General features: G+C 39.1%; 1 protein-coding gene across 7 annotated transcripts in view; it reads left to right on the forward strand.

Moving 5' to 3' along the window:
- The window catches only part of lrba (LPS responsive beige-like anchor protein), a 173125-nt gene that overhangs the window by 9723 nt on the left and 135520 nt on the right, over positions 1-27882 (forward strand). For all 7 annotated transcript variants that reach the window (XM_039612938.1, XM_039612940.1, XM_039612941.1 and 4 more), the window contains exons 2-14: positions 14591-14822; positions 16293-16393; positions 18278-18373; positions 20152-20273; positions 20990-21116; positions 21808-21927; positions 22830-22976; positions 24425-24622; positions 25743-25876; positions 26398-26506; positions 26813-26965; positions 27272-27440; positions 27691-27770. In XM_039612938.1, coding sequence (XP_039468872.1) covers positions 14591-14822; positions 16293-16393; positions 18278-18373; positions 20152-20273; positions 20990-21116; positions 21808-21927; positions 22830-22976; positions 24425-24622; positions 25743-25876; positions 26398-26506; positions 26813-26965; positions 27272-27440; positions 27691-27770 — 1788 coding nt within the window. The remainder of the gene's footprint in view (positions 1-14590; positions 14823-16292; positions 16394-18277; positions 18374-20151; positions 20274-20989; positions 21117-21807; positions 21928-22829; positions 22977-24424; positions 24623-25742; positions 25877-26397; positions 26507-26812; positions 26966-27271; positions 27441-27690; positions 27771-27882) is intronic.

Below are 27882 nucleotides of genomic sequence, written 5' to 3' on the forward strand. Positions count from 1 at the left end.
TTCCTGCAACTTCTGTTAAATTAATATTCTTTGAGTCTTGTCCTTTCACTCAAACCTGAGTCACTTGTACCATTCTCCATTCAAACTGTTCAGGTTTAGGTTTGCTTTTAAATGTAGAATGCTGAACATATAGTGAAAGATTAGCTGGTCATAAGTTTCTCTTCATTCGTTCATTGCAGTGAATGCCTGCTTTTAAGAAACAGGGTCAGGGTAGTGTAGCCTACTACTTGGCCTACATCTCTACTTATTGTTTCGCCTGGAACTGTGCCAGCTCACAAAGGCATTTTGTCAAGATGCTAATGGTTATGATGGCGGAAACTGGGAACAGGAACTGTTGAAGACTCTCAAACACCAACAAGCTGATAATTAAACTGTGCCCAAGAGCCACAGGGGTAATTATGCTCGCTATCATTTGTATTTTCTTGCACACAGACTAATACTGTGCCATTCAGTAAATGGCTAGGGTCAGTTCATTTTTAAGTTTGATTTAATTTTTATGTAATTTTTGCCCCGAAGAGAAGTTTTAGGCCGCTTGTTTAAAGTAGAGCAGGGTGTCTGCCTCTTGAACCCAAACTGGGAGCTGGTTCCACAACACAGGATCCTGATGACTTTGCCTGCCGGCCTAATTTGGATACTCTTGAAGTCTGCACTCTGAAAACAAAGAGCTCTACTAGAATGATATTGTACAAGTCTTTAAAGCTGTTTTCATGTATTATAGCATTATAGAGATTACCCAACGGAAAAACATGTCAGAATGTAAAATGTCTGACATGGTTTGATTGGATGTTCAGCAGTCTCTGACCGACAAACTTCCTGGTTTGTCTCTTGTCTTGTGTCCTTTCTCATGCTGACGCTACCCAGCAGCACCCTCGTTTGAACCAAATGGAGTATTTCCAGTAGTGAGGGCATGGCTGACGTGAACTATGTCCTGCTGTGTCCTACATCGGAGAGAGCACAACTTGGGACAATTCCTCTGACAGTTTTCTCAGTTCATGTGTGGAATCAGCTTAAGATATTATCAAGCTTGTTCATTAAAGTCTTTGTACACGATGAAAAGGATTTTAAATGCTATTTGTGATTTTTATTTATTTATTTATTTATTTTTTAGCGGAGAGCCAGTGTAGAAATGCTGGTGATCAGAGATGCAGAGTGAACACAGATTGTTTTGACATTCTAGCTGGTAACTTGCGGAGGTTATTCGGAGACTTTACCCCACATGCTTCCTAAGGCCTTTCACTCAGTTTGACGGGTACTGCTTATGTAACAAACATCTCAGTAGCTTTGAGGTATGATACATTATGATACATGGACAGACAGAATACCATTTTATTGCATTTCTCTGAATATTTCTTGCATAGTTTGAAGCTATGCTTTGGGTCATTGTCCTGCTGGAGTAATCTCAGTTCCAATCAAGTATTGTCTGCAAGGTATGTCATGTGTTAGAGAAATGGAGAGATGGACTTCTTCAAGATTTGTCAAATTTATTTGGGACCTGTTTATGGTTGTTGTTGCTAGCTCACAGAGAAACAGTCTAAACCTGGTCTTATTCTGAAGCGGCTCCATTTGATGATGCATCTGTGACAGTTTGGAAAGACTGTCCTGACAGCTAAAAATGAAATGAAAGGCTGAACTGAGTTACTATGACTGTCTCAGCCTGTTAAAAAATGTTGTTGTTTTTTGTTTCCTTCCAATAACGGTGAGCAATGTGCACTTCTAGCTTATCTTTGCAGACTGGCTGAAATTCTTTATAAATGCTTTGATGCTTTAAAGTGTGAATTGAACCATGGGACTGGCCTCCTGAGTCATAGCTTTCTTTTACAGAGAGGTAACAGTATTGAGTGTTTTATGCATTGAGACTGCAGGACTATCAACAATTGACTTCAGGAGATATAAAGATAAAATGGCTACTCATCATTTTTATTGGTGCCCAGCATTTAAGGTAACAATAGTGGAATCACTTGAAGGACAATTATGATAGTGGACTTCTGCTTTCTTTTAGATACTTTTGCCAATGGTATGAAGCTGGTTTGTGTAATTTCTCCAGCTCAGGTCAGCTGTTGTTAAAATAAAGAAGTTGTACATTGACCAGCTAGGAATTGCACCTACCTGAGATAATTAACTATTATATTAGGCATTGTTATGTGAAAGCATGTGCTTTTTTGAATGCTGGCACCTTGAAGTTCTAGTTAAAATGACATGTTTGAACGCTATAGCTTCTGGCCAAGCATGAACCAGTGTTCTTTTCACAGTAATGATATTGCAGTACTATTTGGTGGATAGTCAAGTTTCAGTGCTAGATGCTTAGATGGGGGAATGTTAAAACATAATATGTGCTGGATGCAACATAATATAGTGTGAGCAAAGATTTAAAGGGAAAGTAATTTAAATGTTAATGTGTAAATGTTCTTTCTTGCTTTTTCTCTTTCCAGTGTTTCATAGCATTGCTGTCTGCCTTTTTCTTTGTTTTTAGGCAGGTTGATTAGCATTTTAGGTAAACCTTAGATAATGTGAAAATGAACTGCCCTTGGGTGTCTGTGATAGACTTAACAATGTGGAAAATGTGGCAGACTGTTTTGTATGACACAGCATTGCATGAGAAGTTATACTTTTTATTTCTATTGAAATTGCATCGTACAGCAATAACGGTTTTTCAGTAAAGGTGTTATAAGAGATTAATACTAAACTTTTTTCCCCTGACCTTTTGTAAACTGCTGTACAAATTGCTCAAATTAATTTAGTTTTACTGCACGCTAGTATTTAGAGACATTTATCAGAAGCTATCTGAGATTAAGTTGATAAAATGCATGTCTTAATATTTTACATGAGTAAATGCCACAAACTAGGCTGAAAACTAAGAAAGGGGAGAGAAGTGTCCCAGTGTCAGCTGCTTGAATGTTGTATTCAGACCAAGTGAGCTGTCATTCTGATTCAGAAAGGTTGTTTTTCCAAATTGGCACCTGAAGTCTGTTATGTGCAGTAGTTTTTAGAAGCACAGAACAGATGGTTTCTTGACCCACTGTGCTCTTGACACTCTTGACACTTTACAGTGTTCATAGGTTTATGGTAAAGTGCTAATATAATTAATGATATTCAGTTTCACTTCAGACAGACACATTGGTGATATATTCACTTCCTCTAGTTGAAGCTGCTCTGTAACTAGAGGCGTGTTCCTCTAAAGGGCATGATTGAATGATTCTACCCTTCATAAGGGATCATCTGCTTTCCCTCAGACTTTACTTATCCAGTTATTTTACTGATCATAGTATTAACGTGTAGAATACCCAGCTAAAGCTTGTGTAAACAAACTAGCGTGTTGAAATTGAGTTTTGTTGAGTTAAAGCTTACTTTACCAACGAAATTGCACCCTTGTGATTGCATACATACATGCTAACCCACATGCGTAGGTTGCTGGAGTCAAAGCGGCTGCACTAACTGAAAATTTGGAGGCGTTACATTGAAACTTGTATGAATCTGGTTATTGTACAACCCCACTTTCAAAAAGGTTTGAACAATGAGTGAAATGCGAATAAAGGTAGAATTCAAAATAAAAAATATTAAAATGGTATACATTTTGTCCATCTTAAATGTGAGGCCAGCAGCATGTTTCAGAAAGATTCAACAGGGTCTTATTTGCCAGGTCAATCAACTCTTTGAAAACACTCTAGTTTTGAAAAGGTTTTGGACTCTTATTAGACACATCACAAGCTGCTAAATAGATCTGGGTCAACTTGGTCATAATTTTCATTTCACAATTCATCAAATATTTTCACAGGGTGATAAGTCTGATCTGGAGGACGCTCCTCAAACTTTGTTCCACAAATGTTTACTTTACCATCATGATGAAATGATTTGATTTTGGAGGAAAAGATAAGTTCTCTGTGACCTAACAAAACACATTTTGGCCATTCAAAAGCAGAAGGAATTCAATTATACCCAAAAAGCAAAAGGTCAAGTTCACAACAGCTCTACAGTGAAAGGGAAAGTATATCCCCTTTCAGTTCTAGGTTTTCTTAATACAACCTTTGATGAAGAACAACACATGACATATTACGCCATGTCATAATTTAGTTAAAACAAACTAAACCAAAATGCAGATGCAGCGTATGGGGGGGCAAAAACTAAGTACACTCCATGATTCAACAGCCTGTAGAAGCACATTTATTAGCATCTGATTAATGATTTCCTGTGACCTTCTATGTGGAGGAATTTTCGCCCACTCTTCCTTACAGCGTTGCTTTGGTTCATTGAAGTTTGTGGGCATTTGTTGATGCACAGCTCTCTTAAAGTTCAGCCACAGCATTTTAGGGTGGTTGAGATCTTGATTTTGGGCATTGCAGCATTTTGTTTCTCTTTTTCTCTTTGATACAGCCGGCAGATATAAAACCTTTAAGAAGCTATGATCACTGCATGTTCTATGTTGGAAAATAAAGTCTAAGTTTTTGATTAGTTTTCTTTATCTTCCAGGCCCTGTAGCAGGGAGTAGGATTATAAACTATTAGAAAAGGTGGAGTGCACATAGCTTCTATTGAATGACTTATTTAGGTGAAAGGCTGAGGGAGGACCATGCAGTTCACTCCCAGAACTTCTGCAAGAATTAAAGAGCAAATAATTTTGATTTTTTTTTTTTCTCATTTTATTGCTGGAAAAGGAAGAGGGCAGCAATGAATATGAAGTTAGTCACCCTGCCTTTAATCCAAATCAAACAGAGTTTCCTCTGAGATGTCAGAAGAATGATGCAGTAACCCATAAACGGTGAATGTTGAGACATCGAGCGATGCCATCAAACGTCTATAGGACGATCAGAAAGGCAGCACCTGCTCTCAAACCACTGAAATAAATGTTAAAAGGTCGAGCGTATTCATGCTGGTACCGCACTGGGGTTATCAGTTTGACATCTTACATCACTTTGTTTTATTGAGCTGCACTCAAGTCATCAAGGTTCAGCAGTTAGCTTTGGAGTCCCAGAGGCAAATGTCTATACATTCAACATGCATAGACATTTTTTTTCATCTGCTTTTGTTCTGCTTTTTTAGTGTAATTTTAATCTTTTATTTGTACAACACTTTAGTCAGCAGATGTTTTTTTTTTTCTTTTCTTTTGTTTTTGTTTTTTAAATGTGCTTCAAAATAAATAAATTTGAGTTGACTTGATACAAATGTAGCTCTCTTGCTTTTAAAGGCCAGGCTGCCACTTAAGATTTTTAATGTTTATCCCCACAATTCACATTTACTTTACTACTTCTCAATCGTAATACCATATACAAATACAAAGTACTCCAAAAAAGTACTGTTTTTCATGCTAAGGTTTGAAAAACAGTTCGCCTTTCAAAATAATTGTTGAGTTCCTATACTAAAAGAGTGCTTCTACATTGGGATGGAAATACTAAATCACACTTGGGTAATGATTTACTTGCAGGTAAATGTACATCGTGCCATTTTCTGTGGCCTTCATGCATGGGTCTTTGTTGACTAGAATTTTATGATATGCAGAGGAAACTACAGGAAGCCGGTTAGAGTAGAGCAACTTTGTTGGGATATGCTGGAGGGTGCAGACAGTTTCCTGCCTCCCCATTTGGGATTTCCCAGATTTCAAATGGCGATAAAACCTTCCAGTAACAGTAACAGAATTTGAATTCTGTTCAAAAAGTTTTGTTAAAAAAAAAAAGGTCAAACAGGAATGATATGGATCATATAGGCCATTCTTTGCATTTGGGATCAAGCTGCATACATATTCTTTGATATAACAAAGCAAAATGCACAATACTAGAGTTGCTGTCATTTTGACTTTGTACCAGAGTACAAATTTGTTAGGTTAGCAGGTTGGTGTCACATTTAGGAGCTTGCAATAAATAAAAAATCAATAAAAAGAACAAATACCTTTTGATTAAAAAAATCAATAAAAACATAAATCAAACACTTGTTTGGTATTAGTGCTGTTCATGGATCAGAAAGTCTCTGCAGAGAATTTTTCATGTACAATGATACACATGCACATGAGGAAGCGATGCATTGTTTTTTTTTTTTGTCAGCTGCTACAGTGGTGCATGCCCATGGCTGCAATACAGTAACAGTAGTACTTTGACTTTAAGCTGGTAGGCTTAAAGTGACATGTTATGTTAACCTTCATTTTGCCACTTACAAAGGTACTGAAAAATCTAAAGTTTCCAAAGTTCCTCAATCTGCGTAGAAAAGTGCTGGAAATTTTGATTTAACTTCCTTTTGATGGCACAGTCATAAAAAACAGAGGTTTGAACAGGGTTTTTAAAAAAAACCCCAAAAACAACTGTGATTGGAAAAGTGATTTTTTTTTTTTTTTTTTTTTATTCACTCTATGACACTTATGTTTTTAGTCTGATCAATGTATAACTTCAATGACGAATTGCAAATTCAATACCAGAAATGCAGACTATGAAGTGTGGTACATTTTGGTACCTCAATGAATGTGGAAAAAATCTGTATTTTGTTTATAAGGAAACCTTTACAGCCCACCTTTTCCGTTAAAGAGATTTATTAATGGAGGCTTCTTTGTGTTTAAATTCTGATTTCACGCCATGTATCAAAATGGACTGGAATTCCTCAGTAATGACTAATGTTTACCTCTTTCCTTCTTCACCCCTGTAGCTGCTATTTTTAACTTATTGCACGGCTACTATTCAAACTAAAACCTCAGGCGAAGCTGCTACACTTTGACTTTCTTTGTTTGATCAAATCATTCTTTCCATGTCTGCTTTTATGGAAGTCACATCACAGTAACGGAGAACACCTATCCCCCAGAATTAGTTTTATGAAGCTCAATAACCCATTTCAAACAGAAGCCATGTAAGGATTTTCCCCCCCAAAAGTCATGTGATGTACAAGCCAGGATTTTATTGTTGTGATGTTGAACATGTATTTCTGAGGCAAAAGGAGTTTAGTTGGTCAGAGTTGTCCATGAGAACTGAGAGATCCAAACCAAGAAGTCTGATTACTAATGAGGACTATTTCCTGACAAGCCTTTTCCTTTTGTTGACAATAGCAGCCACCCTGCAACTTGAACTCGATTGCCAGATAGTGCAAGCTTTAAACAGGGGACTTGAATAGCTCACCAGCTCATGTGATGTGTATGAGTATTTGCTTAATAGGAGAAAAGGTCAAAATCCAGCTTTTCACAGTATCACTGAAGTGCTTATATTTATCTTTCTGTGCACATGTGGAAAGGAGCTGCCACAGATCATAGTCACGCCCCTCCATGTAGGCTATTTCGAGGCAGGTAGTATATTTTGATGAGAATTCAGGGCAGTTTATCAGACCTTTTGTGGCATCTTTTAAAGGACGATGGCACAAAAAGTGTTTCATACATGAGTGTTGATGTGCTTTTTGTGGACCCACCTTTCACACACCTTACATTTCCTTACAATCTCGGCAGGTAAAATATGTAAAAGCAACATTTCATCTGCAATCTAATAAATGAGATGTATAGGTCCTAATAAGGCTTGGGTTTCCTTTTCTTGTCTTGGTTTCTGCTTCATTTATTCCTTCACAGTGTGCACATAGTTTTAGTACAAAATAAATGATGAGTGATTGCATGAAATAATCCCAAAACTCTGTAGGTTCATGTGCATTATCCATCTGCATGTTGTGTCAATGTGTTCTTAGATAAATAAATGATGCAACAAAAGAAATCATGTGTTAATCAAACTACAGCCAAGACATCATTACGCCTATTGTAGTGTAAAAATGAACGCCAGCCGTTGTTAAAAACAAAAGCTTGGCAGACTGCACTTCTGAAGATATTCTTAGAAATCCTGCTATTAAAATATCTCCCTCCTCCCTCTCCACTCTGCCTCTCATCATGTTCGTCTCATATGGTAAGGAAGGTAGCATTGTGGCTCGGGAAAACGATGCACTCAACAGTATTACATTTTGAACAACAAATTGTCATACAAGATGAATGGAGTGAGCCACTTTAAAAGGTTATGTTGCACTGTGATCATTGGACCGCCGTTTTCATGGTCATTGCATGCATAATTTTCACCACTTTGCTCTCCACTTCTGTTTTAGAAAATGCAAAGTGGCAGGCTCATGCACAAGGCAGAATATTGATTGGCTGGTATGTGAATAGTTTTTCCAATACTGAAGCTGTAATAACAACCCTTATTACAGCATGGTGAAACTAGTAAAATTCAGTGCTTTTTTATTTGGATGTGTTGTAGTATAATTATGAGTGGAAATAAATGTAAACATCCATCCATCCATCCAATTTTCTTAACCATTTATCCAATTCAGGATTGTGGGTGTGGAGGGTCTGATGTCTGACACCTGGATCATGAATGTTGAGCAGAAAAATTAGATTTTATAGAAAACTGATTTTTGCTGGGTCTTATCAATAATCTGAAATGCCACATGATAACATTCAGTGACTTTGTCAGCTGTCATCAAATTCTGGTTTTGCTTTCAAGATACACTCACAGGCCACTTTATTAGTTTGATTTAGCCATGTAGACACGGTCAAGATGAGCTGCTGAAGTTTAAAGCAAGCATCAGAGTGACATTGAATAGGGCATGGTTGTTTGTGCCGGTGGTACTGGTGGGATTTACTCAGACAGCCTTTAAGTTGTCAGACAAGAGGTTGTCTAGAGAAAATATTCAGTGACAGCAGTTCTCTGGATTAAAGTTGTTGGCCATGTTGTGTCAGAGGAGAACGGTCAAACCAGGTTTCACTTCTGTCAGCTAATAACTGAGGCTACGGTTTGCATGGTCTCACCATAACTGGATAATAGAAGATTTGGGGGAAAAGCATTGCCTGGTGTGATGAGTCTTGATTTCAAATTGTAGGCTCAGAATTTTGCATAAATGACATCAATAACTAGATCATCCTGCCTTGTGTCACTAGTTCAGGCTGCTGGTGGTGGTGTAATGGTGTGGGGGATATTTTCTTGGCAACTTTGGGCCCCTATTACTAACTGAGCATCGTTTAAACACCACAGCTTGAGTATTGTTGCTGTTCATCTATTCATCCCCAGGGTACCCATCTTCTGATGGCTGCTTCCGCCAGGATAATACACCATGTCACAAAGCTCAACTAATCTTAAACTGCTTAATTGAACATGAAAGCAAGTTCACTATATTCCACAGTCTGCAGATCTGTTTTCAATAGAGCACCTTTGGCATATGGTGGAACAAGAGATTGACACCACGGATGTCCAACCGACAAATCTACAGCAGTTGTGTGATAGTATCATATCGCTATGGAGCAAAAGCACCTTGTTGAATCTGTCATGAAGCTAAAAGTGCGTCCAATCCAGTACTTGCATGTCGTACCTAATAAAGTGGCTGGGTAGTGTATTCCTTCAGTTTCTATTTCTAGCTGACAACCAGCTGGTGAATTAATATGACCAAAATTTGTGTGATGAAGTGGTTACCAGCAGTTGGTTTTGACTTGGTTGCACACAAATGTTCAGACGGTTGGCTGCTTTCACTTTTTATTGAGAGAAGAGATCATCACTCAACAGATTTTATTCATATCTAAAGTGATGGTGCATGCCATTACATTAAAGAAAAAATTAACCAGCATCTGTATTACCTTGCATAATTATTGATTCATTTGCACTTGATGTGTCTTATTTTAGGGACACATCAATGCACGTTTGTTTTTGTTTTTTTTTAAGCAAGCTGGAAGAGTTATAGGTCACAGGGCTTGTTAACATTAATTAAAATTTGCTGTGACCAAAATTTGTATCACAAGCCCCTTCAAAGACCTCGGCTCACTATTTCCCCTCATCTCCTCCATCAGAAGCCCATTCTGCCATATCACTGCTAGCACTAGAGGGATTTGAGTGGGACAGATTATTTGGTTGACCTCCTTATCTGCTGGAGCTATTTCAACATCTCACATCAATATGTTTGAAATGTGAGTGTTTATCAGCAGTGAAGAGCGCCGGATTATAAGATGTTGTCATATCACGAATCATGTTTCGGGTCACTTTGATAGATGCTTTGTTTTGGGTCATGCAGAGGGGGGCTCTCATGGAAGAATAAGCTAAACTACATTTGGTTTGACAAGATAGCTTGTTAAAATAGATCCACTTAAGAGAGCTGTTGAAAAAGTAGGCCGTGTGTGTGTGTGTGTGTGTGTGTGTGTGTGTGTGTGTGTGTGTGTGTGTGTGTGTGGTCACTCTTGACAGCCCATTTGAGTATTTTATTTATTTATTTATTTGGATTTGATTTACATTAAAATGGATTGAAAACAATCTGGCATTTAGTGTTCTTGTAGAGGACGAATTGAACTTGGCCTTGAGTCATTTACATGTTTTTTGTTTTTCTCGGTAGTGAGGTATTGCAACACATGAGATTTAGGGACGTACTTGGACTGCTAGCTGCACAGTGGAATCAATCAAATGTCATACTGATCAGGTCTCTCTCTCTAGGCTTGTCCTTAAGAGCTTATGCATCAAAACTGGCAGATAATAACAAGTGATAGATGGGGCGTGCGTGTTCTGACAGTTCAAAGCTGGATTCAAGCCCTCTGACAAACTACAGAGATGCTAGATATGAGCATATAAATGTCTGGGACTTTTTCTTTTCTGTTTTCTCTGATCTTAGCCATGCAACTCTTTTTATATTCAAACGTTTTTAGTCATAGAATTTAATTGCACTTTCACAAGGGAGCGAAATAAAGGATTAACATGAGCATGGATATACTCCTGCACAGACACAATGGAGGGGCTCGTCACCCTGCAGCTATGACTTGGCAACATCACTGTTTCTGCCTATTACTTTTAGCCGGGTAATTTCCTCCCCTGTGGTACAAAATGGTCATCATTTGTTGCTTTTTCTCATCGTCAGCATCACATGGCTGCCTGTAATGATTCACAAATTCGTTTTGTTTAGCTCAGACCTCAGGCTCAGTGAAGCTTCAGCCTTCAGTCTCAGTCTCAATTTCTTGCTAACTGAATTTAAAGTGATTGTGAAAAGATTGCGAAATCAAGAACCAGTAAATGTAATGCATTTTCTGACCCATATAATCGTCTTTATTTGCAGTAAGGGTCAGTAGGAGGTTGTGATGGGTCTCCCCTTTGGAAGATTTTTATATGCTGACTCTTCTTCCTTTTTCATCTCAATGTTTTGGTGATTTTTTTAAAAAAAAAATGTTTTGTATTTGTTTAAGGTGATATTCTGCATTTAGAAAAGTGGCATTCATGATTGAAAATGATTTTTCTACAATAGGAAAAAAATATCCATAAAGGAAACATTTATAAAACTATTAATTTTAAAACTTTGTGACTTTTACAATTCTGATTTCTGCTAATCCCTGTCTCCTTTTTTTTTTTTTTTTTGGTTGTCAGCCTTCAGTTTCATTGAAATTCATAATCATCTTGGATCTGACATACGAACACTGGTTCTGTGTAACATTTAGAACAGCTTTCCTCCGGTGTTGTTCTCCATGGAGACCAGAACAGCCTGTTTGTGCTTTGTGTTACAGCCCAGTGGCTGCTTGGCTGCTCAGCCATGATTAATTCAGGCAGGCCTCAGGGGAGTACAGCCAGGCTAGGTTACCCAGCCAGGGATCTGGTGTCTAGCTTCCAAAAGACACTGGCGATTATGGTAGCTTTTGGCTAAAAAGGAAGTTCAGGCTAGAGATGCCAACTTTTTACCTGTTCCTGAAAAAGAACAATGTAAATCATTGGTTTGAATGTTTTACGGAGTTTAAATATTGTAAACATCATAAACATTTCCTGGTAGACAAACAAGATGTGTGTTATCACACAACAAAGGTGGAAAAATGCACTTTTGTAGTCAACATCAACTCAGTAATTTTATCTGTCTACAGAATCGTTTCACTTTAATTTTAGTATTAGGACCACAAGGGGATTCCTCTTTGTCGAGGAGATGGGGGCACTTCCACACAACCACTTATGGTAATTGCTTAAGTCTTCTTGGACTTGGACACCTTTCTGATTATAGGAAGTGGAAAATCAGATTTAAAAGCAGCCCTCTTAGCTTCAAGAGTGTGCAACTGCAGTGTGGTCTCCATCCTTGTGCTTCCACTGTTGTCATCTGTTGGTCAGTTGACTCTGCTGGATAAATCAGTCGTTACTATGACAAGATGGTACATATGGGCATCCACCAAGTTAGAAGAGGTGTGCATGATTTATGATTTTTAAAAAGGAAACAGAAGAGATGCTGGTCATTTTGTCTACACTTTCTTCCATTTGTTTCAATAAGAGGAGGCTTGGTATTCATTTGAACAGATGCATAGAAGGTTTAGTTGTACTGCATTCATACTTGTAGACTGAACTCTGATTATTTATGATATTTTAGCTGTTTGCCCGATGAAAGATGTGAATAATCCATATGTGGTAAAAATATGTTGTTACCTTTATTTTATGTCTGTCCATGGACATAGTGAGCTAAAACTATTTTGACGCTTTGAGACATTTGTGTGTAACTAATTAAAACTAAATAATAAAATTTGGTTTGTGGTGTTGATTTATAAAAAAGGATAAATGTGTGATCACGTAATGAGGTTCAGCCAAAGCGAGCTTAAGTTTAAGGCCATGGTTGTTATTTTTTTCATGCAGTAACCAGTAAATGATGATGAATTGTGAGTCAGATGAGCTACTCCATCACTGATGTTCTGGTTTATGTTTTCTTTGTAAAATAATATTCATATAAATATGATATATAGTGATAAAATAACTATTTTCTACAGTTTATTTATGTGTTAAAAGTTAGAAGTGTTTTTGACAAAAGCTAAATGTGGGCATTTCATATGTTTAGATACAAATATGTTTGTATTTGCAATAGTTGGGAGTTTTGGCACAAAATATTTTTTACATTATGTTTCATCTGAGGCTGTGTGCAAAGGGATGATAGGAAAAATGCATCGTGTATCTGATTCTGTCAAAAGGTAAAGGATATCATCCCAAGCTTAATGGTGACATAAAGAATAAATGGATTATATGTGAGGGGAGGGCAAAAGGACGATGGGAGAGCTGCGTCTCAGCGCTATTATTTATTCCACATCTTTAAAGATATTGCAGCAGCAGCAGGGGCAGCTGTGTTACCCCTCCTCCTCTATCTTCTGCTCAGATACACATTTGCAGAGTAAATCTCCCCTCTCTCATTTTAATGGGCCAGTTTCTGATCCCTGCACCAAATCACACTGTTTTCACACTGAGCCAGTCTAATGGCCGTACGACAATCTTTTTGTTTTTGTCTAGTCACGCCTCCTTGATTCTAAACACGACAGCCTTCCTCGCATTATTAATTTGACATCCGTGTTGTTATTTTCTTTATCTTTTTCTATTAGGCAGGGTTCAATAATAAAAATGTCATCACAACTATTAAGACGTGACAAATCATGACATTTATGGCTCGTACATTTTTTTCCCTGGACACAAAGAACATTATTTCTTTGCAATAAGACAAGCAATCTACCTCACCACCGCCTGAATAAGCGTTAGCTGGATATCGCTGCTGAGGCTGACTAATACTGTAATTAGTTTCTTTCATGGAGAAAGGAATAGAGCTTGGGGTTATGTGTTATGTTGTGTGGAACACTGTGCATAGATGGCAGGATGTGGTTCATACGAATGCTATTGTTTCTCTTGAACTTGATCAGAACGGGAAATTAATCTCAGCCCAAGTTTGTGTCTGCCAGGCTTTGTCGGATGCTGTTAGTATTTCAGGACGACCTACAAGAACAGAAGACCTCTAAACATGCTTTTCACTCTGAGGACATAATTTGCAGTTTGCAAAGTTAAACGCAGCTATTTCTGACATTTTAAAACCCTTTAAAATGAGCTTTTGTCCAAGTTAGTTTTTAGGTTTTTTGTTTTGGGGTTTTTTTGTGCTGCAGAATGAGATGATCAGTGATGCCAAAACTGAGACTAAAACCTGCCATAAATGTTGCTGTAATACAGAGTACTCTGTTATTAGTCTGTGTTTGAATGGGGTCAAGTTGGCAATCCTATGCAATCTGTTTCTGATGAATCATCAAAAATCACATCTGTTGCTGTCTGCATACATAAATCCTATTTTTACTCATGTGACTGAGCCTTTAGCTTCCTCTGAATTAGTAGGTAGTGTTATCAAGCCAACTGTGTGCAGTGTTGGATAGTTCTTGGGTTGAGTTGGGTTGAAGTAAGTTAGCCCAGCTAACATTAGCTCAGGATGGTGGTGCATGAGGTGAGCCTCCTGTTCGTAGTATTCCCAGATTATTTGAATTTATTTCATAAAATGTCGTGTGTGTGTGTGTGTGTGTGTGTGTGTGTGTGTGTGTTGATACAGTATCACTATGATGCACAGACACACACCACAATGCTCTTAGCATTTTGGCATTTACAGAACCGAAATTCATTAACAAACTATTTCTAGGTCAATAGTTTTTGCTCTTGAATTATTGCAGAGTCAGAAGGTTAGCTGTAGACACTACAGACTTACATAGTTTCTCTGTTGACATTTAATCCTCTGGCGTCATCTCTTATGCCTGACTAATGATCTGTTTAGGACCCACACTTAGGAATTTTTCTGTTGTCTGTTTATGAAAGAAAAGGAATGAACTCTCTCCTCCTCATCCACCCTCACTTGTTTTTCTCTCTCTCTTCCAGCTGGTTGGCGGCCAGTTTGACCTGGAGATGAACTTCATCATCCAGGAACCGGAGAGCATTGTGTGCATGGTCGAGCTGTTGGACAAGTGTGAGCCCAACTGTCAGGCTGAGATCTGGAGCATCTTCACCGCCATCCTCAAGAAGAGTGTCCGCAACCTGCAGGCGTGCACTGAAGTGGGGCTCATTCAGCTTGTGCTCCAGCGTATATCCACCATTGACAGCATGATCGCAGGTACTGAAAACAGTCCTTCATTGAAACAAGTCTTTGTTTTTCCATGAGTTTTTAAAGGTTAAAGGCAATTGGCTTGTGTAGCAGTTGCAGCATGCTATCCAGCTGCAAAGGCTGCAGATGTTTGCTTAACAAAACAATGAATCTTCCCCATCTGGAGAAGAGCTGTTTTGTTGCTAAGCCTTTACTTTGACCTCTGTAAGGAAGGAGAGCTGGCTAAGTGATAAATTCCAACTCCACATGTGAATGGACCATTACAGTTTTTTGTCCAAAATATCATAATTTCATCCTCCAGTGTTTCATACACTGGCATATTATGCTGAGTGAGAATTCAGTTGTCCTGTGCAGCCTCCTTAAGTCAAAGTCTAATTTGTCTGATGCCCATCTGGAAATTAGTACGAATTAGTCCTGCAGTGTATGGTTCAGTGAACTTTTGCCAGCTAGAACAGCTCTGGCCTGGAGCATGTATGCAGTCAAGCAAGGGTGATATAGCCCAGTAGTAACTAGGCAGCTAAAAGTAATGATTAGAATAACATTCACTTTAGTGTGAATGCAGTATTAGTTAAGTTAAAGAGATCTGCTATACCCTTTACTAAAAACCAAAATGAAACCATGTAGTACAGAATTCAACAGCAAGACTTTAATATTATGTAGAAAAAGTCCTCCCAGATGTTATTCATCTTTATGCTGGAAGAAGTGAATCATATTAAACGGTTAACTTCCGTAAAATGCACTAGTCTTATCTGTCACTAGGCTCATTATCAATAATGACTAATAAGAGACTGCACAGAAGCTGGGACTCTCCCGGAGCATCCTGTCTATTTTAGGTCCCCATTTTTAGTTACTTAGCTGCTCGAAACTTTCGCTGCACTGGAATTCTTACTGTAATGGTAATAATACAGTAATAATTTGGTAGTATTAATGTAATACTTCCAAAAAAGCTAGGATGCTGTGTAAAATGTACAATAAAACGGAATGCAATGAACTGCAAATCTAATAAAACCATATTTTATTTAGAACAGAACATGGATTGTTTAAACTCAGAAAATGTATCATGTTAAGACAAAAATGAGGTAATTTTGGATTTGATGGCAGCAACATGTCTCAAAAAAGTTGGAACAAGGTCATGTTTACCACTGTGTAGCATCCCCTTTTCTTTTAACAGTAGTTTGTAAACGTGTGGGAACTGAGGACTCTAGCTGCAGGACGTTTGGAAGAGGAATGCCTTATTCTTGTCTGATATAGGATTTAGTTCAACATCTCAGTTCAAACACTTGATAAGCTTATGTCCTATTTTGAATAACATGTGAGTTTGAGACTTGCAAATCACTGCATTTATTTATTTATTACATTTTACACATTTGCTGAACTGTTTTGGAAATAAGGTTGTATTATATCTTGTCAGCCTGTTTTTAACCTGCCATGTTTAACGCCTCTGTTTTCTGTCCTCTTTGTGTACGTGTGTCCTTGCAGACCTGCTGGTGGACATGCTGGGTGTACTTGCCAGCTACAGCATCACAGTCAAAGAGCTGAAGCTTTTCTTCAGCAAGCTGCAAGGGGAGCAAGGGCAGTGGGTGAGTCAGAGGCTCGCCACGGTGATCTGTCTTGGTTGTCAGAGCCCCGCATGAGCAATGTTCTAGCAACACCTAAACTGCTGCCATCCCACAGGCAATGCCCTCATCACACAGAAAATATAGATCACGTGAAACCAGATGACTCCTGTTCACTGGTCTTTGCACCTCTAGATTATTGATATTAGCTGCTTCTTGAGAGTACACACACAGTCTAAATTTAGGTTGCTTTTTTTCACATCACGACCGTGCGAGCCAACACACTTATTATTTAGTATTTACACAGTTGGAGAAGATTTTCTACAGTAAATCCTGTCTGAGCAGCTGCACACAGGTATACCCACAATGAAATTAAGATTTATGATGCATGTACAGAAGATAAGTTGCTTCATCCAGGGAGAATCAGTAGCACAGAAGGGATGACAGATGAAGCGAGGAAGAGAAGAAGAGTAACCCATTGATCACTGACACTAATCAAGTGAAGGAAATGGGCCAAGTTGATTTTATGCCTGTAAATTTCACCTCACACTTTCCCCTGTCAAGCAGCTTTTGCTACTGCTCCATTTTTTCCCCTTATGAATATCTGGAGCCGGATAGACCATGGGAGCTTGTGTTGTGCTAGTAAAACATGACTTTCTTTTTTCTTTTCCTTTTATAAAAACACTCAGTCATATTTGTATTTATACAACACAGACTATATTGCCAAAAGTATTCACTCGTCTCATGCACACATGAACTTGAGTGAGGTAACATTCTTAATCCATAGGATTTAATATGATGTCGGTCCACCCTTTGCAGCTATAACCGCTTCAACTCTTCTCCGAGGGTTTTCCACGAGGTTTAAGAGGGTTTATGGGAAATTCTGACTGTTCTTTTAGAAGTGCATTTGTGATGTCAGACACTTATTTTGGACAAGAACACCAGCCTTGCAGTCCCAGCTCTTTTTTTTGTCCCAAAGGTGTTCTATCAGGTTGAAGTCAGGACTCTGTGCAAGTTCTTCCACACCAAACTCGCTCATCCATGTCTTTATGGGCCTTGCTTTGTGCACTGGTGCGTAGTCATCTTGGTACAGAAGGGGTCATCCCCAAACTGGGAGTATGAAATTGTCCGAAATATCTTGGTATCCTGAAGCATTAAGAGTTCCTTTCACTGGAACTAAGGGGCCAAGCCTAACTCCTGAAGAACACCCTCACAAAATAATCCCTTCCACCAAACTTTACACGTTGCACAATATAATCAGACAAGTACCGTTCTCCTTTCAACCACCAAACCCAGATTCGTCCATTGGATTGCCAGACAGAGAAGGGTGATTTGTCACTCCTCTAGAGTCCAGCGGCAGCCTACTTTACACTGCTGCATCCGACACATGACACTTTGCATTGCTCTTGATGATGTAAGGTTTGGATTCAGCTGCTCGCCCATGGAAACCCATTCCATGAAGTTCTCTGCAGGCTGTTCTTGAGCTCATCTGAAGGCCACATGAAATTTGGAGGTCAGTAGTGATTGACTCTGCAAAAAGTTGTCAACATCTGCACCTCAGCATCTGCTGACCCCACTCAGTGATTTTATGTGGCCTGCCACTTTGTGGCTGGGTTCCTGGGATTGTAACACCTGAATTCAATGATTTGGATGGGTGAGTGAATGCTCTTAGTGATATAGTGTATTTTAAATAGGCGTACTTTGCCGTGCACAGGGTTTAGGAAATGTGAGGAAATCTCTCAGGATGTCAGTCTTTGAGTTAGATTTAGAACAAGCAGAATGAGCCTGCATGTGTGAAGAGCAGGTTTAAAACCAGGGTGTGCATATTTGTGTGTGTATGCTTGTTTGAACTTTGATACTATATCAGCTGCCTTAAGTAACACCCATGTGTCTGTGTTTTCTCCTCAGCCTCGTCACGCAGTGAAGCTTTTGTCAGTGCTAAAGTACATGGCTCACAGGAGCGGCCCCGACTCCTTCTTCAGCTTCCCAGGAAAAAATGCAGCTGTGAGTATATAATGCCACAACTGTAAACACAATACAGTTAGGACCATAATTGTTTTTTTGGGACAAAGATGTAATGTTTGTAGTTTTGCCCGTGTGCACTATCAGTGGCTTCTATATGAAACACTAAATTAATGATTAAAGATGTGAAATCATGGACCTAACTGAGTTTAGTGGTAACCACAGAAACAAGAGAAAAAAAACAAGAAAAGCCTCCAAGGAGGAATATAATGCATGAGAAGTGTTCAAGTGGAATTTAGGAACAATGACTTCACTCTAAAATTTGTGAAAAATCTTTTTTTCCCACCACCATTGAGAAATATTTTACACCAGTGTCGGGATGAAATCAAGGACGTCTGATCTTTGCTTTTTCACCTGTTTTCCATTAAGCCAACTGTTCAGTCTTGTGTGTAATTTTTCTCTTATTGACTGCATTACACATGCTTTTTATTTTTCATACTACTTATATTTTTTTATATTATATATTTTCTGATCTGCTATTAAGCGTCAGGGCCCTCCCAGGGCTCCAAAGCTAGCTCATTCCTGCTGAATGTTGTGAAGTGTGTAGTAATGTTGGAGTATAATCTCATGCAGTTTGATGCTTGTACCATGCTTTCTGATGTTTGCATGAAACACATTAATGAAGCAAAGGTCATGCATAGTGAGCTTTGAAATATTCAAATATGGTTTGTAACTTGGCTGCACATTAGTTTAGTGGAAGTCTCCCCCTCCTCGTTTGGCTGTTCGTATCATGGAAAGGCAGGCTGCACAGTGCCTTATTTGTCTCTGCTTAACATCTTTTAGTAGGTTTTGAGTTCAAAAATGACACATCATAACACACCCTTGGTGCATATTACAGGATTATCGATTGTGACAGCAACAGAAAAATTAACAGACTTGAAAAAAGAAAAACGAAATCATGAACTGAATCTACAGTCAGTTATCTGCCTAATTATTATAATCTACTTTGGCTGTGAGTGGCACTCTCCAGCTTTAGTTTCCATTGCACTGAAACTTTACAAAAGCATTGTTTCTAAAAAGCATTGCTTTTTGCATCCTTACCACATACATGAAAAATTGCATTGCTGTTTTTTTCCCCCTCTTCCTGCCACAAGATATTTTGTGGTGCGTCAATGCGATCACCTTGGGAGTTTTTTTTCTCTCATATTTGAATACGTCACAGTTGTTCTTCGATTGATAATCGCTACTAAACTTTGGAGCTAAATGCCTTATAATCAGTGTTTTTAAATACATGGACGCAGGCTAAAGGGCAAATGGAGCATTAAAACATGAAGCTGAATGAACCTTTCATTACGTCTAATGCACATAGACGTGTTTAAATCTGTTCGTCGGTACTTCATTAGTCTACTCACACCTTTAACATACTGCATGTTTGTGTGTGGTTTCCTGCTTGTGTGTGTAACCCTCTGCTGAGATGATGACACATGTACAGATGCAGCACGCTGCCTTGTGAGCTGTGGTTTCATTTTTTTCTTTTTCACCTAAATGCTGCTATTACGTGTCTGTGCTTGCTACTGTGTGCTGTGTACAGTGCACATACCTCTGCTAATGAAACATAAGACAGGAATGTGATTTAGAGTAAATGTTTTCCAGCTTTTCCTCACTTTTGTTTTGTTTTTGTGGGGTTTCAGACTGACCTACTGCACTACCGAACAGTGTTAGTTAATATTTGAAGGCTCATTTCATTCCACAGTTGGCCGGGATCCTACATCAGTGTCTGATGCTTTTTGTTTTTTCTTCTGTTTGTGTTCCCATAACAGGCAATAGCTCTGCCCCCCATAGCAAAATGGCCATATCAGAATGGGTTTACATTTCACACGTGGATCCGCATGGATCCACTCAACAACATCAATGTAGACAAAGACAAGCCTTACCTGTACTGGTAGGTACACAAGAATTTTCAAAACATTAAGGAGCGAACATAAACCTTTGCTCTTTGCCATTTAAATGTTAATTTTGTTTGAACGTGGCACAAATGGAATGCAGGAGTGCCAACTTCGCCTTTAGGACATAGTTTAGACACAAAGAAAACTGCACGAAAAGGTGAGCGTGTCAATTTTCCCACCAAGATGATTTATTTTGAAACCCACTCCCTCCAGCCTCAAAGGTTGTTTTTTTTCCCCCTGTGTCTTCATACTTTGTTTAATCTCTGAGGAAGAAGTAAAACAAACGCTCTGAACATTTTATTTTCAACCAACATTCATTTCTGCCAAAATCTCATTTATTCAGCAGGGGTCTGCTTAAGCCGCTGTGAAAATGGTAAGCAAACCGGGCAGCCAACGAGCTGTTTGAGAGAATCCTTAATAAAAACTCCCCCCTTCAGTCTGGTGCCCTTTTAACAAGAGAGATATTCACTAAATCACATGCAGGGGCCCCATCTCTCTGGGACACTGAGACGGATGGGAAGACTTAGTGAGGTTCAGAAATGATTGTTTTTTTATGCTTTAAAAATTCCCTTGAAAATGTTTTTTTTTTTTATTAATGTTTTTAACTGTAATTCACACTCCCACTGAAAGGTACAGTAGTTAGTGTGAAACTGTGCAGCATCATTTCCAAAGTAAAGTTACATGTTTGTATTTCCCCTTCATTTTGTTTCAGTTTCCGTACCAGCAAAGGCATGGGTTACTCGGCACACTTTGTGGGCGGCTGTTTGATAGTGACCTCATTAAAATCGAAGGGGAAAGGATTCCAGCACTGTGTAAAGTATGACTTCAAACCGCAGAAGGTACGAAAGGAACGAAAACGAAGCGGAATACAGGGTTTTGTAACCAAATATTCAAACACATGAAAAGGCAAATCCTTGTAAATAGATCACAGAAATCATATGTCAGCGCACACATAATCAGTCACATCCATACACCCAAATACACATGTGCACACACGATAAATCTAGCCCTTCCTTTAAAAATGAGCTGCCACATCTTACCCGACTCTGGGGAGAAGCAAAACTAGAAGACGGAGGAAGGAGGGCAGTGGGAGAGAAGGATTATCCAGTGCTCTGTTCCTTCCACACAAAGCACGCGTTGAATACTGTTAGTTTCAGAAAGCCATGGTCTGCGAGCAATTTGAAAGTTTCTGGGTTTTTTGTTTTTTTTCCCCCGGAGCATGAAGGAGTCATCTTACTTCACCAAACCCCAAGAGGACTCATTTTAGTTGATTTTTACATCATTATAATGCTTGTTCTCTCACATAATAAACTAATATTTATTATTTCACTGGTTGCAAAGCTGAAGTAAAACTAGAAGCAAACATTAAGCAGAAGGTGGGATCATAGCTGAGGGCAGTGAGTCATGAAACGTGACTGAATTACAGTGATAGAGGACACAGAGTACTGGTTTGCTGATAACATGATGTGTGTGTGTGTCTGATTGATGCACTTCCAGTGTGTGAAAGTGTGCTTGTTCTGGTTGTTGCAGTGGTACATGGTGACTCTAGTTCATATCTACAACCGCTGGAAAAACAGTGAAATTGCCTGCTTTGTGAACGGTGAACTGGCTTCCTTCGGAGACATTGCCTGGTTTGTCAACACCAGCGACGTAAGTAGCAACAGTTTAATAGTTGTTTTTTTTTCTTTTTTCTCAAAAACACAACAGGAGTTGGTGCTACTAACAGCTCATGTAATATTTAATGTCTGCACAGATTCATGGAGAATTAAAGGAAGAGTGTGTGATTTGGGGAGAAATGTTTTGCTTTTCATGTAGTGCTATTTGGTTTTTTTTGCTAAATGCCCAAGTATCCGCTTAAATAAGCCATTTCTGTGTTTGCAAATCATAAATATTATTACATGAACCATTTGGTAAAATGTAGCCATTGATTCTAGCATGTAGGGGTTCGGTGCTCTAACAGGTTTTCTGTCTAAATATCAGTTTCGTCACTCAAAACCAAACAAATAACACCCCGGCTATCTTGCCTGATTTCACTCACATCCATTCACAGTCCTTGCTTTCAGAGGGCTTGCCATTCCCTCCATCTGTGAAGCATGGAAAATGCAGTGGAAAATGATTAAATGATGACCGTGTTCGATTCACACTTCAGAACTCTGTCACAGTCCACAGGATTGCTTTCTGTCATGCTGAGATAAAAGATTGTAACATTACATTATGTTTGGAATTATTGTACCATCACAGTGTAATGTAATCCTGTAGATGTCAGAAAGCAAATTGGCTTCTTGAAGGAGACGTGATCTTATCATTCTTAATATTTCTGCTTTAAAGCTAGAGTTAACATCAGTGTGTCTTACCCTGCTGTTCTCTCTTGATTTTTTTTTTTTTTTTTTTCCTTTCCTTTTTGGTTTTGTTTACCCACCCCCATCTGTCGTCACCCCTTATTTCCTTCCTCGCGTCATACCTCTTTTTTTTTCCTCCTTTTGTCTATTTTTGTTTTTTCCTTTTGGTGCTCTCATAATTCCTTCCTCCCTTCCTGCTTCCTCCCTTTGCAGACATTTGACAAGTGTTTCCTGGGATCGTCTGAGACGGCAGATATCAACCGTGTGTTCTGCGGACAGATGGGGGCAGTGTACCTGTTTGGAGAAGCTCTCAGCGCTGCTCAGATCCTTGCTATCTATCAGCTGGGTCCGGGCTACCAGGTTGGAAAGCATAAAACTGTATTTTATTCACAGCAGAACATAGAAAAGAATATCAAGTGTTTAAACTGACACGTGTTACTATTTTTTTGAAAAATCTCAAAAGTTTGGACATGTGCAACTTTAGAGGAACATTTTTGCTACTAATTAGATTAATTGTAAAAAGTTCAGTAACATGATTGGTTATAATAATGAGCATCTTAGAGAGGAAAAATATATACTGGCATGACTTCTCTCCTTTTGTCAACATTTTAAACATTCAGGAATTAAGAAGGGCAATTTTAGCACCTTTGCAGGTTGTTTACTTTACTTTCTTGGATACTATGACATCCCTGTGCCATGTTTTTCATCTCCTCATGTGTAAAATGTTTTCAGTGGGTGACAGCTCTGCACTGGAGGCAACAATCTTTTTTTTGGAGCTATGCTCGCTTTTTAACTGCATAATGATAACAAGCTGGGTGGCCACAACAGGGCACAACATCCACGGCTTCCAAGAATTTCACATTTAGAAAAATCATCCGAGTCCATATTAAATGAACAGCAGTGGTGTTTTTTTGGATCGTAGCCAGTAATCATAGATGCTTACAGAGATTTCAATATATTATCAAAGTCCTTTAATGTGTTGTAATCTAAAAATACTTTGGTATACAAGTTAAGAAACATTCATTTATGTTGATGAGCTAGTTGCCTCCGGGAGGTTATGTTTTTGGTAGCGGTTACATGCATCTGTCTGTAAACATGATAACTCAAAAAGATTTAAATAATAGTCTGATAAAATTTTATAGGGGTGTAGAGTGAGGCCCATTACAGTTTGGCTTACATTCACTGAGGTCTGCAAGGTCAACTTAATAATTTATTGGTTGAACATGGACTAAAAGCCTTAAACTTATAACCAATGGTTCTTACTATTATTCTCAGTGTGGTATGTGTTGCAGTATGTATAAAGATGTAAAATATCACGTCAAATGTACTACATGAACATAAAGTATGTTTTAAAAGAAGAAAGAAGGTAGATGAATGAATACAAACTACAGTATTGTTCCCTTAAAAGTAAGAGCTGACCAGTGAGTGAGCTGCTCGTGGATGTTTGTGCTCTGAGTGCGTCTTGTTGTCCTTGCAGTCTTTGAGCAGTGGATCTGTCTCAGTCTTTACTAATGAACCTAATTAGTTTGTGCTCCAACAGGTCTGTTTTTAAGACTCCACAACTGGGATCAAATTAAAATTAGGCATATAATCTTTCAAAAGCAAGAATTCTCTGTTTAAACATGCAATGTCTCGTCTTTGAAGTATTGTATAATTTGCAGATGATTGCGTTGATTCAGTATTTGTAACTGGCCTTTTGTTTGGTTAATAGAGTTGTAGAAAGACGCATGCTTAAAAGAACGATGCAGAGACTGTCTCATGTTATTTTTTTACTAAACACTTTTTGCCCTTTTCTTTGTCTTGCTCAGGGCACATTCAAGTACAAGGCTGAGAGTGACTTGTTGTTCGCTGAGCATCATAAGACCTTACTGTATGACGGCAAGCTGTCTTCTAGTATTGCCTTCACTTACAATCCCCGAGCCACAGATGCCCAGCTCTGCCTTGAGTCCTCCCCGAAGGACAATGTCTCCATTTTCGTCCACTCACCCCATGCGCTCATGCTGCAGGTAATTACACCCTCACGGTTAACACTTAGTGCGTCTATCATATTAGAGCCATTCCCCCCTTGGAGATGGTATTTATAGCGTTGCTTTACTTTAACCTTAAGTCACCATACAGCACCAACATTAAAGCAGTTTCACTGCCTAAATTCATTCAGCACCTCTACACCTGCTCCTTCCCTCCCGCTGTTCCATATGTACCACTCTTTACTCTCTTTCTTCCCACACGGTAATGAAAGTGGCCCAGTTGGCATCTTTTCATTTTAATAGCCTCATTAGGGCAGAGGAGCAAATGTGTTGAGCCAGCCAGACAGACTGCTGCAGCTGCTGAAAAATGCCATCCTGGTGCTCTAATTATAAAATTGGCTTTCTCTGGGAGATTTAGTTTGGAACTACATTTGAGTAGTTGTGCATTTTTCTTTTGTAGCTGTATATGGTGTTAGTGCATGGACATTTTCCAAATTCTGCCATAGTCATGTACGTACCCACAAACATGCTCAGAGAAATGTGCACCGCACGTGTAAAACTGTTTCTTCAATCATGTTGAGTTTTCTCCTCTCGAGCGCTAATTGAGTTTTTCTCTCATGCCCTCTCATCAAAGAAAGTACTTTGTTTCCTCTGTGGGGGAGGCCTTTGCCGCCACATAAACGTACGCTCCCTACACCACACAAACAAACACACTCGGTGTGAAATATGAATGAATGTGTGACCTATATTTGCAGCTTTGCTATTCCATGCTCAAAAATTCCAATCCTATAGAAGAAGCTGGGAAAAATTCTCACTTTTTTTCGGTTTGGTTTTCTCATCCATTAGTTGTGTCTACCCTCTCAAACACTGAGCAACATCCATATAAATTTGGGGGAAAATATTATAAAACATTACAGTAAATAAGAGGAAATATCAAAACTATGGTTTGAGGTTAGGAGGTTAGCAGGCAGCAACAGTCAAGATTCAAATGAGGGCTCTTATGTTATGCTGTGGCAATAAAACCCCAAAAGTAGTTACATATCCCTGTAATTATCAGAAGAATAGAACATCTGTGTGACCCTGTGCGATTCTGATTGCATGTGTAACGTGGATATGTGTGTGTGTGTGTGTGTGTGTGTGTGTGTGTGTGTTTCTGTAGGATGTGAAAGCTGTGGTGACTCACTCAGTCCAGAGCGGCATACACTCTATCGGTGGTGTGCAGGTCCTCTTCCCACTGTTTGCACAGCTGGATTACTGCCAGCCTTCCAGCAACGAGCTGGACACCTCTGTCTGGTAACACCACTTACGTGCACTACAGTAGTAAGCCGAGCAGTGAATAATCAGGAGGCTTTTGTTCATTTGTCATTAAGACCACTCTGGTTGTAACACATATGGTGTTTTATTAGGGCTGTTACTTCAAGGGCTATGAAGCATGCAGAGTAACAGTGAATTAATATTGTACTATTGTTTCTTAACTACTACAGAATTGAATGGTCTAAATAGTGTACGCTGCTTCTTAAATTAAAATGTTACTCTCAGATTATTTTATCCTTACTAAATGTTTAGTTTAATACATACATTGCTTTGTTTATTACTTCTAAATTGCATTGTGGATGTTTTTGCAGTCCTCTAGGTGATGCTAGCTTGAAACTGTTACCCCAGCACAAAGGAGACACACAACCTCATTCAATCACATTTCCTGTATGATGTGTCCTTGACAGTCTGGGCTTTGTCAGCAGCTTACATAGACTGTCACTGTCTGACTTGTAGTCTGTCCTTCTCTTTGTCCCTGTTTGTCTGTCTGTGGCTCTTAGCTGCACTTTGCTATCCTTTGTGATGGAGCTCTTGAAGAACTCAGTGGCTATGCAAGAGCAGGTCTTGGCCTGCAAAGGCTTCCTCGTCATTGGCTATACTTTGGAAAAGGTGAGTAAACTGGCTTAACTGGCAAGAAGACCATTTTCCTGTCCTGGTAGTTGCACTGATAATGATCCCAGCACAGCTGTAACACAAATATTAATTCATCTCCAATGCAAATACACTAACACAGGCACACATTAACACTTACTGTACACTTCCTTGCTTGGAGCTCCTCCTCTTCTTTCTCTGCATGGAATCTATTTTCCTTCTTCACTTTGCGGTCTCTTTACCTTTGTACTTCCTATGGATTTTTTTCCTCCCTCACCTCCACTTGTGTCACTTTGTGCCTCCTTGTCTCCCTCTCTGCGCCAGTCTTCCAAGGTGCATGTGACGAGGCCCGTCCTGGACATTGTACTGGCCTTTTCCAGATACCTTAGCAACTTGCAGAATGGGATCTTGCTGCTCAAGCAGCTGTGTGACCACATTCTGTTCAACCCTGCCATCTGGATCCATGCCCCTGCCAAGGTAACACACAGGGCTGCATTATTTTTTGGTTAAGTTTTAAAAGATGTAGAAATTTTTACTGCACACAGATTTGCCCCTCTGTGCTTTTGCCCTAGAACTTATTTTCAGCTTTTTTGCGCTTGGAGTTCAAGGTTATCCCTCCACCTGTAACTGCCATTAAAACAAGAATGACTCGGTTCAACCCTTAGGAGCTTTCCAAGCATCCAGTTGCCTCTCAAAGGAACAAAAATCAAGGACACAGTAAAACTGGACTCGACCCTGAGTGCATGCACATTTAAATTTCATTTGCTTTTATAACCTGTGCAGGTGCAGTTGACACTCTACACCTACCTGGCGACAGAGTTCATCAGCACAGTGACCATTTACAACGCTATTCGCAGGGTGGGCACTGTGCTTCAGATCATGCATACACTAAAATTCTACTACTGGGTTGTCAACCCTCAGGACCGCAGTGGAATCGTACCCAAAGGCCTAGGTGAGCCTACACACAAAATGCAAAAGTATGCAGCAATTACGACGTAATCAAACCCCTGATAAAACTTAGCTTCCACATGCACATGTGCACAAAAACACAGATTCACACATACAAGCACACCCACACTGTACGCAAGTCCTTTCAAGTGATATCGAGTCAAACTTTTACAAAATAAAATGGATCATCTTGTAGTTTTGTGCCTTTTTTTGTTAGCCACGCTGAACAGCCATTGAACTTTTTTGGTTTTCAGAAGGTCCAAGGCCAAATCAGAAGGAGATACTCTCTTTGCGAGCCTTTCTGCTGCTGTTTGTCAAGCAGCTCATAATGAAGGTAAGCTTATGCCTCTTCCTCAGGCATGTGTTGTAACTCAGCATGCACTGCTCTTGTTCTTAGGATGATTAAAACCTTTAGCCATCCTTTGATCTGCCTGTTGGTAAATAAA

The sequence above is a fragment of the Oreochromis aureus genome, linkage group 6 (assembly GCF_013358895.1).
Source record: "Oreochromis aureus strain Israel breed Guangdong linkage group 6, ZZ_aureus, whole genome shotgun sequence".
In the NCBI taxonomy this organism is placed as follows: Eukaryota; Metazoa; Chordata; class Actinopteri; order Cichliformes; family Cichlidae; genus Oreochromis; species Oreochromis aureus.